The sequence below is a fragment of the Drosophila yakuba genome, chromosome 3R (assembly GCF_016746365.2).
Source record: "Drosophila yakuba strain Tai18E2 chromosome 3R, Prin_Dyak_Tai18E2_2.1, whole genome shotgun sequence".
NCBI lineage: Eukaryota > Metazoa > Arthropoda > Insecta > Diptera > Drosophilidae > Drosophila > Drosophila yakuba.
The window spans coordinates 2,876,724-2,896,279 of NC_052530.2; the positions used below are offsets into that span (position 1 = coordinate 2,876,724).

The window sequence follows — 19,556 nt, forward strand, 5'->3', positions numbered from 1 at the left end:
GACTCCAGGGACATAGACGCAGCGCAAGTTTGTCGAATCATGCTGCCACGCCCACTCTAACGCCCACAAACCGCCCAAAACTGCAACGACCACACTTTTGAAAAATGTTTTAATATTTTTTCATTTTTGTATTGGTCTTGAAAATTTCTATCGATTTGCAGAAAAAACTTTTTGCCACGCCCACTCTAACGCCCACAAACCGCCAAAAGCTGCCACGCCCACACTTTTGAAAAATGTTTTGATATTTTTTCATTTTTGTATTAGTCTTGTAAATTTCTATCTATTCGCCAAAAAACTTTTGGCCACGCCCACTCTAACGCCCACAAACCGCCAAAAACTGTCCTTCGCACTTACACTAGCTGAGTAACGGGTATCAGATAGTCGGGGAACTCGACTATAGCGTTCTCTCTTGTTTTTAATTTCGTTTCTTTTTTATTTTATATCTGCACTCACTTATTGAAGTCACTTGGCCTCGGTCACTTGGCTGCTTACCTGCATTACAGTATAATATTTAATAATATCCCGGTCATCTTCATATCTTTCTTCTTTTGGATGCTCTGGATCTCCTTTAGGTTCCTTTTTCGGCTGCGCCAGTTAAGTCGTTGTCGAGGATCTGTTCTGTTTTTATATTAGAGCCAAGGAGGATTTGTGGTATTGAAGTGAGTCGCTCGAAGTTCGGTGACAGAATAATTTGTATTTTTAGAATAATTTTCCTCTTAGCCTAGCGTACAATTCTTTTGTCCTGCGAAACCCCTTGCGTCGGTACTTTTCCCCGGCAGCCCATTCCAGTGCTTCGGTTGGATTCTTGAAAATCCTGACTCTGCTGATCCAGTGCTTTCTCTGCTCTAAGCTTACTTGAACGGACTTAACTGAGCCTAAAGCTTCCGAGAGAAATTGAGCAGTGGGTATCAAGTTAAGCTTCTCCCTATTGTACCGATCTGTGTCCTGATTACTTGTAAAAAGGTGAATTAAGTCATTTGGAATTTGACTTTCATCGGAAATTCTAGATCTTAGCAAGCTAACATCATCAGACGTCATTTGGCCGGATGCCATGTTATTAAGTGCAAGTGCAAACGGTTGGTCATCTCGCTGTCGCATTATCTCTGTGAGTTCAAAAAACCTAAAAGGACTCCACAGATATGATCCAAATATAGCACTGTATGGATCATGCGACGGGGCCTGAAAAATCCAGCCGCAATTGTCTAAGATCGCCGAACACGATAACCGAAATACCACCGAACTGAGTTTCAACATTAGAAAATATTTGCTTTAGGCGAGAGTCTAAATGAGAAAACATTGTTGCACCGACAATAGAAATTCCGTCTATTATAAGAATTTTAAGATCAATAAATCTCAGTGCCTGAAATAAACTTGTGACCAAGATACTGTAGCTTTTGTCGAATGCTTGAATTGCCTCTTCTAATGTCATTAGCAGCTTCTCGCATTAACTTCGAAATACCCCGTTGGGATTTTTTAATATAATTAATAATGTAGCTACAGCAAGCGAAAGGGTCCAAAATTAAATGGATATCCATATTTGCCCTTTGCATAGAAAAAATGTGTTTATTATAAACATTTACTTGAATTTCTGCAAATGTTCTCTTCAGAAAAATCTGTGGTTTTTCAAACTAGACCTAATAGCATAAATGTAGTCCTCGTAACTGAGGCTCACATGGTTGTGAGAAAGAAAATTTTCAAATATGCTTAAATGGCTAATCATGTCATCTGCGAAGAAGAAAATCTCGATTTTTTTTTAAGTTTTCGTTATGAAGAGAATTTTGAGTTTCTTCGTGAAGTGGATTTAAAATTTCCGTCCGGGGCATTGGAGGGTATGGAATACCGAAACGACAAATAGGTTGTCCCCGCACTTTTTTAAGACACGAATGCTCGTGCCTATGCTTTTGGTATTCAATATACGGAGCTAAATCTGGGTTTGTAACATCCACAGTTACAAACTGATCAATGAAGGCTAGTACAGTATGCCTTCTTCATTGTTTAAATCCACTTTTGGGGCATCTTTCAGCCAAAACATTCCGTGAATATGAGGCGAACCTCTCTGTTGAAACTCAACTCGCCAGTAATAGGTAGTAACGAAATTACTTCCAAAGACACCCCCAGGCAGCCGAAATTGGCGAATCATGGCCATGACCTTTTTCTTCTCATCTTCCCACTGAGCAGGAAACGTGCGAATATCCCTAAGGATCCTATATCCCTCATCATGACAAATAAGGTTGCCCATAAAATCTTCATTAAGTACGTTAGCAGCTGTGATGGCACTGGAGGCGCTCCTCTTACGTAAGCAAGTTAAAATATTATTTCGAAATTTTATTAATTCCAACTTCTTATAATTGAAGAATAACTTATCAGTTCGACAACCTCGTCTATCTACATTCCTAAGTTCAGATCTAACTATGGTTGTGTAGCTTTCTGAAGATGGTCTTTTTATGCCAGCATATAGGCTAGGGAATGCCAGTTCTTCAGAATCAGCATCGCGAATTACGTCGAGAGGCTTTTGGCCCTCACCTGGAGCTTTTGTAATTCTCGTCATTATGTGTCTGGTTATTCTCAAGCAAAGTTCCTTGTCCTCAAGGATTTAGTTCTTCGGCTTCTGTATTTTGATCAAAATTACGCGCCTCCGAGTTTTCATCCTCCTGCTGGAAGGCTTTAATATTGCTGTGACAAGTTTTGCAAAACTTGAAAAGATTACCAGCGAAAGCAAGATGTCTTGCATTTTGATATATCTCTTCCGTGAACTCGCAATGTTTTTCCAAATAAGACCTAGAAAGCTTACTTATTTGTTTGGGGAACCACAATCCTTTGCAACAAAAGCAAATCTGATCTGGACCAAGCTCAACATTCCTATTGAATGTAGCTATGTGAGCTTCTATTTCAATAGGTCTGATTCCAATAGTCCTATTTTCCTGAGCTATATCAAGTCTAATGTCCTGACTTCGAAGTGCATTCCGAAGATTTTCTGATTCCATATTAGCACTAAGGCTTTTATACTGACTAACTCTTTGACTTATATTTCTAATTGCATCGATCGTTGCTTGTCGAGCAGCTAATCGTCCGCTTCGTTGAGCAAGTGAATTTCTCGCCTGCTCGACTGCCCTACGATCCCTACCGTCCCTAGCCCTAGCTCTGTTAGCCCTATCGCGCTCTCTTTCTAAAAAGCGTTCCCGTGTATCTCTTGCCAGTGCTCGACGCAGGGTATTTGCTACTTGCTCACCCGCGCGATACACGGTATCCAAGCGCCTTCTTCTACGGTTGGCAGTGTTTTGTTCCTGCTCCATAACCCTAATCTCGCTATTTTGTCGCCTTTCAGAACGACGTCGAGAATCGGCTGCTTGCTCAATTGCGCGAAGAGCGGGATTAAAACGTCTTATAGAACGGCGCCGAGTATTGGCTGCTTGTTCAGCTGCGCGAAGAGCAGGATCCAAGCGCCTTTCCTATGGTCAGCAGTATTTTGAACCTGCTCCACAGCTCGATTCTCGCTATTTTGACGCCTTGCAGAACGACGTCGAGTTTCGGCTGCTTGCTCAACTACGCGAAGAGCAGGATCCAAGCGCCTTTCCCTATGGTCAGCAGTATTTTGAACCTGCTCCACAGCTCGATTCTCGCTATTTTGACGCCTTCAGAACGACGTCGAGTATCGGCTGCTTGCTCAACTACGCGAAGAGCAGTATCTAAGCGCCTTTTCCTATGGTCAGCAGTATTTTGGACCTGCTCTACAGCTCGATTCTCGCTGATTCGCCGTCTTATAGAACGGCGCCGAGTATCGGCTGCTTGCTCAACTGCGCGAATCGCAGGAACTAGTCGCCTTTGAGAACGAAACTGAGTGTCAGCCGCTTGCTCAATCGCACGAACAGGACGATTCAAACGTCTCAACCTTCGCGACACTGTATTGACGCCCTGCTCTGCATCCCTGACTAAGGAATCTTCTGAATCTTCACCTCTGCGTACTCTTCGTTTTCCCTATTTATCCTATTTCTCAACAATTGCGTTCTTGCTCGTTGAGAAGCAGTCGGTCTATTAAGACGAGGCATTTCTAAATATGATGAACTACTACTATTTAAAAGATATTATTTATTGATCTCAAAGTAATACTTAATGGAAATTATAATATAAATAAGTAATAAGTCAAAAAATATTAACCAATATTAATAAATAAATCAATATTATTAAAAGGTCTTTACAAAAAAATTCGCCTCTATAACTATTAAAATTATATGCAAATATGTACATATATTAATGAAAATATAAAAATTATTTTTTTTAATAAGTATAATTCTTATATTTATATTAATGAGAAAATTTATAGAATAGATTAAGATTAAATGTGAAAAAAAAAATAATAGGATAATTAAGAAAAAGTCTTTAAAAAGACTTAAGACTTAAATTATAATTATTTGAATAAAGTATAATTATATAGTAAAGTAGTATCAATAGTATTATTAGTGCAAGTCTTTAAAAAGACTTCAACTTTTAGCACTATTAATTTTATATACGCTAAATACGTATATGGATAAAAACATAAGAGTATGTCTGTAAAAACGATTATATTATATTATAATGGAAAAATGTATAGAAAATATTAGAATAAACGTGAAAAAATAATAATAAGTTAAGAATAGTCTTTAAAAAGACTTAAGACTTAAATTATTATTATTTTTATATAGTGTAACTATAAAGTATATATAGTATCAATAGTATTATAAGTGCAAGTCTTTAAAAAGACTTAAACTTTTAGTACTATTAAGTTTATATACGCGGAGTACGTATATGGATAAAAATATAAGAGTAAGCCTTTAAAAAGGCTCAGTTCTTATATTAATATAGGTAAAAAACCGTGGGCGATATTAGGATAAAGAAAAATCAACTACAAATTTGATACTTAGCAATGAGCGCGGCAACGAGACAGCAGCGGGCCAAACGGCAGCGACGTCAATCGAAGCAGCAACAGCACTCACGTTGTAATTTAAAAATTTAATTTTACGTTAATTAATGCAACTTTTTATTAAAAAATTTAATCTTTACGTTAAACAATGAGGTTAACACTTATTGGTTGGCAAGAAAACGTTAGGTAGTTGAAAAATCAATTAAAAATCGCACTCGGCTCTAAAAAGATGTTGTAATACCAAAATTTAGTCTTCGACTGACTCCCTTCTTCTTTCTTTTCTTTTACTATTTACTTTTTCAAGAAAAGCGCGGGAAAGCACCGTAAGCTAAGAGCTAGTTGTTCCAAAACATTCCGTGAATATGAGGCGAACCTCTCTGTTGAAACTCAACTCGCCAGTAATAGGTAGTAACGAAATTACTTCCAAAGACACCCCCAGGCAGCCGAAATTGGCGAATCATGGCCATGACCTTTTTCTTCTCATCTTCCCACTGAGCAGGAAACGTGCGAATATCCCTAAGGATCCTATATCCCTCATCATGACAAATAAGGTTGCCCATAAAATCTTCATTAAGTACGTTAGCAGCTGTGATGGCACTGGAGGCGCTCCTCTTACGTAAGCAAGTTAAAATATTATTTCGAAATTTTATTAATTCCAACTTCTTATAATTGAAGAATAACTTATCAGTTCGACAACCTCGTCTATCTACATTCCTAAGTTCAGATCTAACTATGGTTGTGTAGCTTTCTGAAGATGGTCTTTTTATGCCAGCATATAGGCTAGGGAATGCCAGTTCTTCAGAATCAGCATCGCGAATTACGTCGAGAGGCTTTTGGCCCTCACCTGGAGCTTTTGTAATTCTCGTCATTATGTGTCTGGTTATTCTCAAGCAAAGTTCCTTGTCCTCAAGGATTTAGTTCTTCGGCTTCTGTATTTTGATCAAAATTACGCGCCTCCGAGTTTTCATCCTCCTGCTGGAAGGCTTTAATATTGCTGTGACAAGTTTTGCAAAACTTGAAAAGATTACCAGCGAAAGCAAGATGTCTTGCATTTTGATATATCTCTTCCGTGAACTCGCAATGTTTTTCCAAATAAGACCTAGAAAGCTTACTTATTTGTTTGGGGAACCACAATCCTTTGCAACAAAAGCAAATCTGATCTGGACCAAGCTCAACATTCCTATTGAATGTAGCTATGTGAGCTTCTATTTCAATAGGTCTGATTCCAATAGTCCTATTTTCCTGAGCTATATCAAGTCTAATGTCCTGACTTCGAAGTGCATTCCGAAGATTTTCTGATTCCATATTAGCACTAAGGCTTTTATACTGACTAACTCCTTGACTTATATTTCTAATTGCATCGATCGTTGCTTGTCGAGCAGCTAATCGTCCGCTTCGTTGAGCAAGTGAATTTCTCGCCTGCTCGACTGCCCTACGATCCCTACCGTCCCTAGCCCTAGCTCTGTTAGCCCTATCGCGCTCTCTTTCTAAAAAGCGTTCCCGTGTATCTCTTGCCAGTGCTCGACGCAGGGTATTTGCTACTTGCTCACCCGCGCGATACACGGTATCCAAGCGCCTTCTTCTACGGTTGGCAGTGTTTTGTTCCTGCTCCATAACCCTAATCTCGCTATTTTGTCGCCTTTCAGAACGACGTCGAGAATCGGCTGCTTGCTCAATTGCGCGAAGAGCGGGATTAAAACGTCTTATAGAACGGCGCCGAGTATTGGCTGCTTGTTCAGCTGCGCGAAGAGCAGGATCCAAGCGCCTTTCCTATGGTCAGCAGTATTTTGAACCTGCTCCACAGCTCGATTCTCGCTATTTTGACGCCTTGCAGAACGACGTCGAGTTTCGGCTGCTTGCTCAACTACGCGAAGAGCAGGATCCAAGCGCCTTTCCCTATGGTCAGCAGTATTTTGAACCTGCTCCACAGCTCGATTCTCGCTATTTTGACGCCTTCAGAACGACGTCGAGTATCGGCTGCTTGCTCAACTACGCGAAGAGCAGTATCTAAGCGCCTTTTCCTATGGTCAGCAGTATTTTGGACCTGCTCTACAGCTCGATTCTCGCTGATTCGCCGTCTTATAGAACGGCGCCGAGTATCGGCTGCTTGCTCAACTGCGCGAATCGCAGGAACTAGTCGCCTTTGAGAACGAAACTGAGTGTCAGCCGCTTGCTCAATCGCACGAACAGGACGATTCAAACGTCTCAACCTTCGCGACACTGTATTGACGCCCTGCTCTGCATCCCTGACTAAGGAATCTTCTGAATCTTCACCTCTGCGTACTCTTCGTTTTCCCTATTTATCCTATTTCTCAACAATTGCGTTCTTGCTCGTTGAGAAGCAGTCGGTCTATTAAGACGAGGCATTTCTAAATATGATGAACTACTACTATTTAAAAGATATTATTTATTGATCTCAAAGTAATACTTAATGGAAATTATAATATAAATAAGTAATAAGTCAAAAAATATTAACCAATATTAATAAATAAATCAATATTATTAAAAGGTCTTTACAAAAAAATTCGCCTCTATAACTATTAAAATTATATGCAAATATGTACATATATTAATGAAAATATAAAAATTATTTTTTTAATAAGTATAATTCTTATATTTATATTAATGAGAAAATTTATAGAATAGATTAAGATTAAATGTGAAAAAAAAATAATAGGATAATTAAGAAAAAGTCTTTAAAAAGACTTAAGACTTAAATTATAATTATTTGAATAAAGTATAATTATATAGTAAAGTAGTATCAATAGTATTATTAGTGCAAGTCTTTAAAAAGACTTCAACTTTTAGCACTATTAATTTTATATACGCTAAATACGTATATGGATAAAAACATAAGAGTATGTCTGTAAAAACGATTATATTATATTATAATGGAAAAATGTATAGAAAATATTGGAATAAACGTGAAAAAATAATAATAAGTTAAGAATAGTCTTTAAAAAGACTTAAGACTTAAATTATTATTATTTTTATATAGTGTAACTATAAAGTATATATAGTATCAATAGTATTATAAGTGCAAGTCTTTAAAAAGACTTAAACTTTTAGTACTATTAAGTTTATATACGCGGAGTACGTATATGGATAAAAATATAAGAGTAAGCCTTTAAAAAGGCTCAGTTCTTATATTAATATAGGTAAAAAACCGTGGGCGATATTAGGATAAAGAAAAATCAACTACAAATTTGATACTTAGCAATGAGCGCGGCAACGAGACAGCAGCGGGCCAAACGGCAGCGACGTCAATCGAAGCAGCAACAGCACTCACGTTGTAATTTAAAAATTTAATTTTACGTTAATTAATGCAACTTTTTATTAAAAAATTTAATCTTTACGTTAAACAATGAGGTTAACACTTATTGGTTGGCAAGAAAACGTTAGGTAGTTGAAAAATCAATTAAAAATCGCACTCGGCTCTAAAAAGATGTTGTAATACCAAAATTTAGTCTTCGACTGACTCCCTTCTTCTTTCTTTTCTTTTACTATTTACTTTTTCAAGAAAAGCGCGGGAAAGCACCGTAAGCTAAGAGCTAGTTGTTCCATTTAGATTTAACATTTTCGAAGAGTAATGCTTTTATTAAAATTACATTCTATTCAACACTAGATCAATATCTATTGAACTATTAAAGAGTACGTGAGAAAAGTCAAATAACCATAACAAATGATTAAAGGCTTAATGATTGTAGCGTCTGCCACCTGATAATAAAAACAAACTTCAAGGGTTTAGAATTTTACGTTTATCTTACCAGAAGAGAAAGTGTTTAAACATCAATTGTACTATAGTAAGGGAAGATAAATAAAAGTCAGAAAGGAAAAATGGCACATATTGATAATATTGTTTGTTCAAAAACCGAGTTTCTCTCTTTATAAAGAGTGCGCATCGATTTCTATTTTCAAAGTGTCAACAGAGACCCCCCTCTCTTTCTAACATTCACCTGCCACGCACTTCAACAGAGACGTCCCTCTCTCTCTAACATTACCCTGCCACGCAGTTGTAAATAACGTGGAAAAGCGCCCTAAAAGAGAAAAGCTAAGAGCGAGATTTAACACTATAATCCTTTTCAACACTAGATCAATATGTATTGAATTATTGAGAACAGGGAAAGAAAAGCAAAACAACATATGATTTTATTTATTTATCATCATATATCAGCTACTCAGATAAAGCATTGCTTCGATCAAAATTATATATGTAATAAGATAATATTGAAACATATTGATATTGGGCTTATTTCGTGGGGGCAGAATAATACTATTTCAAAAGGTGTATTTAATAATACGAATATTTTATTTGTGCACAATTATAACGCTTGAAGCGTTTTTGCAGTTTTAAATATTGTTAGCCAAAAAGGCGCTGCACCCATCTATTACGTCATCGGCTAGCTGTCTGTGACGTACTAGTACATAATAATAGTAATAGTACTTGAAATCCTACATTCTTGAAGATTTGTGGGCGTTAGAGTGGGCGTGACAAAAAGTTTTTTGGCAAATCAATAAAAATTTACAAGACCAATACAAAAATAAAAAATATCAAAACATTTTTCAAAAGTGTGGGCGTGGCAGCTTTGGGCGGTTTGTGGGCGTTAGAGTGGGCGTGGCAACAAGTTTTTTGGCAAATCGATAGAAATTTACAAGACCAATACAAAAATTACAAAATTTCAGAACATTTTTCAAAAGTGTGGGCGTGGCAGCTTTGGGCGGTTTTTGGGCGTTAGAGTGGGCGTGGCAACATGAATCGACAAACTTGCCCTGCTTCTATGTCTCTGGAGCCTGTATGCTTAATCTCAACTTTCTAGCTTTTGTAGTTCCTGAGATCTCGACGTTCATACGGACAGACAGACAGACAGACGGATAGACGGACGGACAGACGGACATGGCCAGATCGACTCGGCTATTGATCCTGATCAAGAATATATATACTTTATATGGTCGGAAACGCTTCCTTCTGCCTGTTACATACTTTTCAACGAATCTAGTGTACCCTTTTACTCTACGAGTTGCGGGCACTAGCTTTTGCTAAGAAGAAAGAGCATTTCTTGAAAAACAACTCTGCGGCCAAAAGACAAAGTGCCCACACATCCATAAAAAACGCCATTTCTGCAATAAAATGGGTCACAAAGCAAAGCTGCAAGAGGGATCCAACCCAAATTCTGAACGTCCATTTGACGCAAGGACCAAAACAATTACTTGCTACGACCACTATTAATTCGAACAGCATGTGTTTTTGCAGTTTGCAATGTTTAAGGATCCTCAATCCTACTACAGATAACGTATGCCAATGAATTTTGTCCAACAAAAATTTGTTCTCTTTATGATGACACAAAAATGTCACTTGGGCACTCTGAATGCCTAAACTTTTTATTTCAGTTCTGATACTTTTTTTTACCATTAAAGTTTTTTATTCTTTGTTTCGTTTAACTTGATTATGAAGAGCGAGATCAAAAAGAAATTAATTAAATTACTTTTAGATGGCGAATCGGTTCGCTAGTTATTTGTTTGTTATTTGACTTCCAGCTTTGATGGGAAGGTGTTTGAGCGTCCTGTTATCTAGGAGGTCCTTACCAGGCGAGTTTTTAGGTTTGAGCCTTTTGATCTGCGTTAGTATCCCTTCCAAAGAAACAGGATTTGTGGGGAGGGCCATTTGAAAAGGTGGGTCCAACAGTGTTTGCACCCTGTTTTTCGGTTTTCTGCCGGAGTAAGATTCAACGGTTAAATCTGTCCTCTAAGTTGTTTGCAAAGATATCGGCCTTCTCCTGACTGGAGCCGCACCAACGACCAGCCGCATTTCTGATGGGAGCCTTTGAAATAACTTATTATTCCACAGCGAGTATCAGGACTGGCATTTTCCGGCATTTGGTCAAAGTGGTCTTGTTTGTTTTTCGCCAGTACTTTGTTAAGACGATTTGATAAACTTTGGTAAATGGTGTGGGCGCGTGCGTTGCGAAAATTCTTGTCAAGCTCTTCGTTTGAGTTGTATGAGTATACTGCGTCTACTCTGGATAGGAGAATTTCTGCTTCCTGGTGTAGCAAGGGTCGCAGCCACGTGAATTTTGTCCATGAAGATCACTATAGCATCTTCGATGTCTTCTGGATAATTTATGTCAATGTTTAGGTTAATGCTTCTGTCCAGGACTGTGTTTCCACAGAGGAGCCAGGAGCTAGCAAGGATTTCTCTCTGGATTTATATTTGGGAGTGTGGCTTTATGTTGCTACTACCGGTAGGTGTTTCAATTGAAAGTTTATTTATTGGCACCCCATTTACGACAAAAAAATCCAAAGCTTTTGGCGTCAGTCTAGTGTTAGATGAGTAAAAGATAGGTTCACCTGTAGCTAAAACTTGGCTAAAACTAGTTGTGATGACCTCTTATAGTCGTTTTCCTTGACTGCATCCCCTTAGGATGCCCCACCATTTGTGCTTATCATTGTAATCCCCTCCTGCTATACACTTGGGGCTTAATGTGATCAGTAGCTGATCGAAGTACTTTTTAAGTCCAGGGCTTATTTGGAGGAATGTACAGAGAAGCTATTTTGATAATACCACCACTCTATGGTACATCGAGACTGGTGACCTGTAAATCGGTGCGCATTGTTGATTTATTTTGACTACGGTGAATATTGGTGTCCAAGTTACGGGATTTGGACTGTCACCCGCTTTCCGCTCCCTCTTACGCTCTCCCGCTCTTCACCACAGAGTCTCCAAGGAGTCTCCGCTGCGCTTGGAAGAGCCTAACTAATTAGAATAAGCTCCAGTGTAAAAACTATTACGAACGATTAAACAAACGCCCGGACGCGCCCGCGCAATTACGAAAAGTCTAGTGTTCGTTTTTCTTCGAGTGTTTCTATTTCAGCATATTTGGAAAATTCCAGGACAGCACCCCCCAACAACCCATAATTTTTTGGTCCTTCGAGCCGGATCAACTGGATTTTCAAGTTTGCCCACCAGCGAACAAATTATAAGATAAGCACGTAATTTCCATTCCTTTTAATTGCCGGTCTGCAGCAAAAGGTTCGAAAATCCAATTTCGTTCAATTTGCTGTAAGATTGATTGTCAAATCTAACGGATTTCTCCGTCAAAATGCCATTCCAGTTGGTTCAGCCCAAGTCTCAGGCTTAAACCAAACAGTAGCTGCTCAGTCCAAGAAGCTCTGCAGTTTCACCATCCGATCAGGTGGACCTAATTACCAAAAATCACAGGTCATTTATACAATTCGCTGTTCACTCCGAGTCACCGGTCCAATTAGTCGAAACTACGGCGTTTCCACTTCGTAAATTTTACACCACTTTCTCACCCTATACAGTCTTTTCCGTTGCTTTATACCGTTCACGACGGCAAGTTTAACTTTTTTAAGTACAGTCTGAGGAATCTGTCTTTTTTTTTTTTTTTTTTTAAATCTTCTTATTTATTGAATCTTCCCTTTTCCCTGGCCTAACAAATTTAACGCTGGGCTGGTTGATCGTTGCGGTGCAGTCGACTTTGGCTGCATACTCGAAGAAGTTTTCTTGCAAGGGGATTTGGATGTGAGCCTAGTTTTTCCTTGTATTTTACTTTTCTCTCTGTTATTGTCTCAATGACAAGTTTTATTTCTAGGTCTTTGTCTACATTCTCGTTCCGAAGATACCATGGAGCTCCAGCTATGATTCTTTAAATCGATGTTGCTTCTCGATGCATTGCCCCATAGCTCGGAGCCATAGGTCCATATGGGTTTAAGAACGGAGTTATACAAAAGGACTTTGTACTCCAGGCTTAGGGGAGACCGAACGTTTATAAGCCAGTGTAGATCCTTTGCTTTTAGTCTCAGGTGCGTCGTCTTGGCTTCTATGTGTTTCCGCCAGGTGAGCCGCTTGTCCAGATGAATACCTAAGTATGTTACGTCATCGGCTTGTGGGATGCGCGTGTGGTTCATAACCAAGGGCGGGCAGCTTTGTTTGTTAAGGGGAAACGTAACTTGTTTGCATTTTTGTTCGTTTACTCGTATGCGCCAATTTGCAAGCCAATTCTCTACACATGTTAAATAGCGTGCTAGTTGCATCGTAACTTTTACTGGGCATCTGGATCGACTCAGTATTGCAGTGTCATCAGCGAATGTGGATATTGTTAACTGGTAGTCTGTTGGGATGTCCGCTGTGTATAGGGTGTATAGAATTGGACCTAATACACTTCCTTGGGGCACTCCAGCTTCTATAGTACAATCGCTTGAAGTGCTTGAAATACATCTAACCGCGAACACTCTTTTGTATAAGTAAGACTTTAGAAGCTTATGTAAGTTTTGAGGCAGCAGTTTGGTTATTTTAAACATAAGTCCATCCAACCATACTCTATCGAATGCTTGTGCAACGTCTAAGAATAAAGCTGTACAATATTCCCGATGCTCAAAAGCAGTGCGAATTTCCGTTGTGATGCGGTTAACCTGCTCAATAGTTCGATGTTTTGCCCGAAAACCAAATTGGTGCGATGGGAGTGTGTCGTGTGTTTTAAGGTGGGGACTGATTCGTAGCAGCAGTACTTTTTCAAATAACTTGGAGAGACAAGTAATTAGGCTCATTGGCCTGTATGATGATGGCCGTGTTTTGTCTTTCCCAGGCTTAGGGATCATAACTATAACTGATTTCTTCCACTTTTGAGGAAAGTATCCAATTTTGGTAATAGCGTTGAAGAGTAGGCAGATTTGTAGAACTGCACACATTGGAAGCTCGATGATCATTTTCGGTGTTATTAAATCGAAGCCAGGCGATTTTCCAGTCTTCAGTTGCTCTCTAATGACTTTCGTTATCTCGCTTGGCCGGAATTCTATGGGATCTTGTGGTGCTAAGTCAGATGCAGTTAAGGGTGGGAGAGTAAATGAGTTAGTGGCTGGAATGGGTGGGAATACCTTTTTGAGATGATCAGCGAAGACTCTTGCTCTGTCCATGTCACTACGAGAAGGAGTTCGGTATCTCGACTTGTCATGTTGAACTTTTTACTGCATCCGTGGGTATCTTGTGGAGTTGACGCTTTTGCTGCTGCAACTAGTGTTGATTCTTGGCTACCAGCAAACTGATCGATGTCTTGCTCGGTTTTCAATGAGCTAGAGAAGTCGGTATGTGAACAAACATACTTTTTGTACCTCTCCCAGTTGGTCCTGTTGCTTGTGAGTCTATACGGCCGCTCGATGTGTTGCAGTTGGTACAAAAGATTAAAGAGCACCGGGCAGTGATCAGATGAAAGTTCTGAAAGTGCCTCAGCTGTAATCATTGATTGGGATATCCTTTTGGTGATGGCAAAGACGACCAAGTCTGGAAGCTTTTTAGGATCTGCTGGCCAGTATGTAGGCGTACCCGGTGTAACATAATTAAGCTTGTTTTGCGGTTTAATAATTGCGTTGTATAGCTGTTTTCCTTTAGGGGTCGCTATCCAAGATCCCCAGTACATGTGCTTGGCATTCCAATCACCAGCTGCAACAAACCTTTCACCGAGCGAGACAAAGAGTGTTGTGAATTTGTCCTCTGATATTGTGAATCGGGGTGGGCAATAGACAGCAGCCAGAGTGAGAGCACCGTTATAGCATTGGAGGCTTATAGAGGTAGATTGTAGGCAGTCTTCTTGCCAATAACTAATAAAGTGATGTTTGATTCGCGATCGTATTAGTATGCCAGTACTTTCAAGGGCCTTGCCATCCGGGTGATTCGTAAAGTAAAATTTGTATCCTGGTATTTGAAAATTGTACTTTTCAGTAAGGTGAGTCTCTGAGAGTAGCATAACATCAATGTTTCTGTCGGCTAAGAACTGAGCAAGTTCTAGCTTGTGCCGCGAAACGCCATTAGCGTTCCAGGTTGCTATTATTAGGGGAGTCATTATACTGTTTTAGAAGAAACGAGCATTTGAATATGGATGTTTTGGTTCCTCATAAGCTCTTGCATAGTTGTTTGCTTGAAGGCCATGAAGTCTTTCATGATTTGCTGCATCGAAAGCATAATCGCTTTAACGCCAATTGGCTGCTGTTGCATGTTATCGTGAGTGTTTGTTTGATGAATGGGGGTGTCCGCTGCTGGTTTTTGGATCCCTGATTTTAGTGCACTTGCAAAGGAATCTGTCTACATTTTCAAAAATGTGACCGGGCTCCAAAACCGCTTCCCTTCCATTTCGTATTTCTTCGATTATGCCCATCGGGGACGATAAGAAGAAATTGTCCGCTGACAAACCCAGGTCTATTTTTTCACCACAAGGGCCCAAGAGTCCAAGAATCCCAAGCATTTCGGTGAAAACGCCTGCGCAGATTTCCGACGACTGTGCTACTCCATCCAAAGCCACAGTACAGCGCACAGCTAAAAATAGGGCTGCTTCCGATCTAGCGCTAGCCAAATTCATTTCGGTTTCTGACCGCTTAAGCGAATTTGAGGCTCAGATCAACACTCCGGACTCCGCAGCTCCAACCGTCACGATGCTTAGCGTTCGTCGCGACCAAGTCCGAACCCTATGGGACAAGGTTGAAAAGGAATTCGACATCTGCTCAGAGTGCCTTGTGTCAGCAGGCAAAGCGGCAGCAGGCAACATGCCTATTCTCAGGGCTAAAAACAGTTATTGCTATTCAGTCTATGAAAGGTGTGTTGCCCAGCTCGTTGATAAAATCGAGCAGGGCACGTCTCAGTCCATCCCAGCCGCGAACTCTGCGCCCCAGGCCTACATTTCCTCTGGCTGTCGGTTGCCTCCATGCGATACAGAAGTTTTCGCAGGCGACTATCTTCGCTGGCCGACTTTCCGGGATCTTTTCACAGCCATTTATATCAATAATCCGCGGCTGACTCCGGTTGAAAAGTTATTCCATTTAAATGCCAAAACAAGTGGCGACGCGCATGCCATCGTTTCGATTTCGCCTCTCACCAACGAGGGTTTCCGCTCTGCGTGGGAAAACCTAATAGAGCGTTTCGAAAATAAACGATTGTTGGTAAGCAGTCAATTGAAAATACTGTTTAATGTGCAGTCGATACCACAGGAATCTGGGGCGGCCTTGAAGGTACTGCAAAGTACTTTTCAAGGTTGCTTGACTCCCTTGACACCGTCAGGCATCAACACTGAGAACTGGGACTGCCTGCTGGTATATCTGTGTTCATACAAGCTCCCGAAGATAACTCTCTCCTTATGGGAGCAGTCGCTACATAAGAAAGTCGACATCCCGACATGGGCAGAGCTGAACACCTTCATCACAGAACGTCATCGAACCCTATAGCCATCGATGATGTGAGACCGTCCGTACCAAGTCAGTCGCACTCCAAAGCGATGAACTCAAGTGGGCCCTCTAGAAAACTAAATTCCTATGAGACGAAAGTGGCTCCAAAATCGAAAAGTTGCGACTTGTGCAACAAGGAAAACCATCCTGTCCGTGTATGTCCGCGTTTTCTCCAAATGTCGGTTGACGACCGGACAGCCTACATTAAACGGAGCCCTTCAAATCCTGCAAGGCAAATTTCCGCTAATCAGGCCAATTTCGTTCCAAATGAGCAAGCCGGTGTTCAAAATTATTTCGCCATGGGCTTAAGAGCCATCCTTCTTGGCACTGCCATAATCAATATTTCCCATCTTGGCACTAACTTTAAGGCACGCGCCCTGATCGACTCCGGATCAGAGGCAACATTCATAGCCGAGCGACTGTTCAATCTAATTAGATTGCCATTCCAGGTGGTTCAAGCCCAAGTCTCAGGCTTAAACCAAACAGTAGCTGCTCAGTCCAAGAAGCTCTGCAGTTTCACCATCCGATCTCCGACTAGGACCGCGTTGCAGTTGGAGACGACGGCCTATGTCCTCCCTCAACTAGCCGGAAATCTGCCTTCCTACCCAATTCCGCAAAATTTCCTTTGGGACCGCCACTGGCGGATCCAAAATTCTATGAGAGCGCACAAATAGATGTCCTTATCGGAGCCGACATTCTGCCTTCGGTGCTTCTGAGTGGAGCAAAAACCAACATCTGTGGCTCTCTCTTGGGGCAAGAGACCATTTTCGGCTGGGTACTAACTGGGCCAGTGTCAGCCTCAGCCCAAAGTAGAATTTCCTCCTTTTCGACACAGATCTCCCACGCGTACGATAATTCACTGGACAAACTACTCACAAAATTTTGGGAGGTGGAGAATATACCATCAAAGTGTATTAGTCTTGTAAATTTCTATCTATTCGCCAAAAAACTTTTGGCCACGCCCACTCTAACGCCCACAAACCGCCAAAAACTGTCCTTCACACTTACACTAGCTGAGTAACGGGTATCAGATAGTCGGGGAACTCGACTATAGCGTTCTCTCTTGTTTTTTTATATAAAACCTATTCTCTCTATATATATATAAATACCACGTTATCTAACCCACATCACCATTCTTACTATATTTCCCACCATGTTAACAAGTAACAAAACTTATTTAAAAAAAAGGATTTAGGTTAGGACACTAAAGTTGGTCAAATTAAATAGGGAATTATGATGGAAATTTACTATTATAAATAAAATGTATGAATTAAAGATGAATTGCTGAACTATTGCCGTGGGGTCATGCTGAACAGAAATATATTAGGGTATTGAAAAGCGAGCTTGGACTTAGGGACCATTTGAAATAATTTTTATTTGTACGGTCAAAGTAGGGAGGGCTACCACTTGTTGCTATAACAACAGCAATGACAACAATTTTTAAGAAAAAGTTTCCTCTGTCGACCGTCCCAATATTTTCTTTTGGATTTGAGTGCGCTTTTTAGAAATTTCCTATAGCATGCAAATTTTAATAATATTTGTGCATACGACGCCAAAAATTCGAGTGGTACACTTAAAGAAACCCACCGATACTGTGCAGTGCCGGAAGCAACGCGTGCTGTATTACCTCGTACGCCCATCAGCTGGTCCTAACCGATACCCTAGTATTATTCACCCGTGATATGCTACATAGGGCCAAATATTTTCAAGTAGAAATGGACTCCAAAGATATTAACAAAACAGGAGTTGGAATTCAAGAGAATTGTAAAAATAGCGATCACCCTTGCAGGCGGGCATACTGAGGTGCTGGTGGGTGCCAGATTATGCGTGCAAACGATTGTGGTTGTGCGTACATAGGAAGGAAAACAGTACAAGTTTTCGGAGTGGAGCGATCATTTTTGGAGGAAATGGTCAAGATAGCTGAGCTCAAGGCGGACCAGGTGCGGTATCTGCCAAAAGAGAGGAATTTTGGATTTGCAAGCTCCAAAACAGAATTATTGCAGAGACTAGTGGACACGAGAATTCTGAAGAGGTGGATTTGCCACAAGCAGTTGGAATTATGACGAGGAATCATTTGCATCAGGGATGATAAACATACATATGTACATGAGTTTTTCAACCGTAACCGTGGAGATCAAGCGGTGATCAGCTATAGTAGACAAGCGTCGGTTAAGGAAATTGCGAATACCTTACCAGACTATGGCCCTGCAGATAAGAATTCGATCTCCGTTCATCGATCGTGACAACAAAGTAATTAATACCTATCAATCATGGCCGTCGGTTTCCATACAAGGTGTATGAAGCGGTCCCCACCCGAATTTCAGGCGGGTGGGGAATTCCCCATGCCAGAAATTACGAAAGAATCGGTCATTAATCATGGTGTTATATGTTATATATGTCGAATCGCGATCACTTTCGTGTTCTGCATCGCTTTCCACCGCGTCAGCGTAACGTTTTCTGGCCGCGCGTTTAATTCGGGAGCGAGGCATGTCTAACTTCTTCGGCGATCAAAAACTTAATGTGAAGAACAAATGTTGCAATAATGCGTAGAACCCGAGTCTACACGCAATACCAACACACTTTGGAGACTTACTTCACTCCACATACATTAATACCAACACACATACTGGCAATTTTGTCTATTCCTTGCTCGTCCCGTTATTAGCGGGAATATATCTCTCTCCCTCTCGCTCACGCCCGCGACCAGACTACGTTCGGCAGAAACAGTTATTTGCCACGCTGTTGCGAAGTAGAAAATGCATGTTCTTAGAACATGCAAAACGAAAGAGGCGAACACAAAGTAGCAGAAAACGGTCGTTATATTTGAAATTAAAAGTAAATCTGCGACACGGCCTTCCTGACCTCACACACGTCCTCGTGGGTTAATAATTCATAACGCATTTTCCTTTCTCAATTCATTTACATCATTATTATTTTCTGTTTATTCTTTAAGCAACTTAACACATTTCTTCCAAGTTTCATTTCTTAGTTTTATCATTTAATTTTAAGCCATGAGATCCGGATTACCACCAACTTTTATTCAGAACATACCATATTCATAGTGCTTCTCTGAGAGCGTTTACATTCTTAGTTCATTACATTACTTTCTTCCACTAGCGCACGGTTCATCAAACCGGCCAGTCTATACTCTTATTAGCCTAGAGCACAGCTTACAACTCGACAAACCGGCCAACATACATGGCACACGGTTGACGCAGTCTATAGGCCAGCCAAATAACCAGCACCAACAATCGTTTCCGGGATTCGAACTAATCTGCAATCAAATGGCGAACCACATTAACTCGGGCACCCATCTGAAGAGAAAGTCGTCTCCCGAATCGATCCGAAGGTTTACAAAATCTTAATCAATTTCAAGGTCCCAGCCCTCACTGGCTTGATCCTCATCACAGCCCTCACTGGCTTGATTCACAGC

General features: G+C 40.5%; 1 protein-coding gene across 4 annotated transcripts in view; it reads left to right on the top strand.

The window, feature by feature from the left end:
• Positions 1–19,556, top strand: part of LOC6535307 (D(2)-like dopamine receptor) — a 66,081-nt gene that overhangs the window by 26,699 nt on the left and 19,826 nt on the right. The window contains exon 1 of one of the 4 annotated variants that reach the window (XM_039376832.2): positions 5,474–5,513. The exons of the other annotated variants lie outside the window; for them this stretch is intronic. Coding sequence (XP_039232766.1) covers positions 5,489–5,513 — 25 coding nt within the window. The 5' untranslated portion in view covers positions 5,474–5,488. Of the gene's footprint in view, positions 1–5,473; positions 5,514–19,556 lie in introns of those variants that run through there. 4 annotated transcript variants of the gene reach the window in all.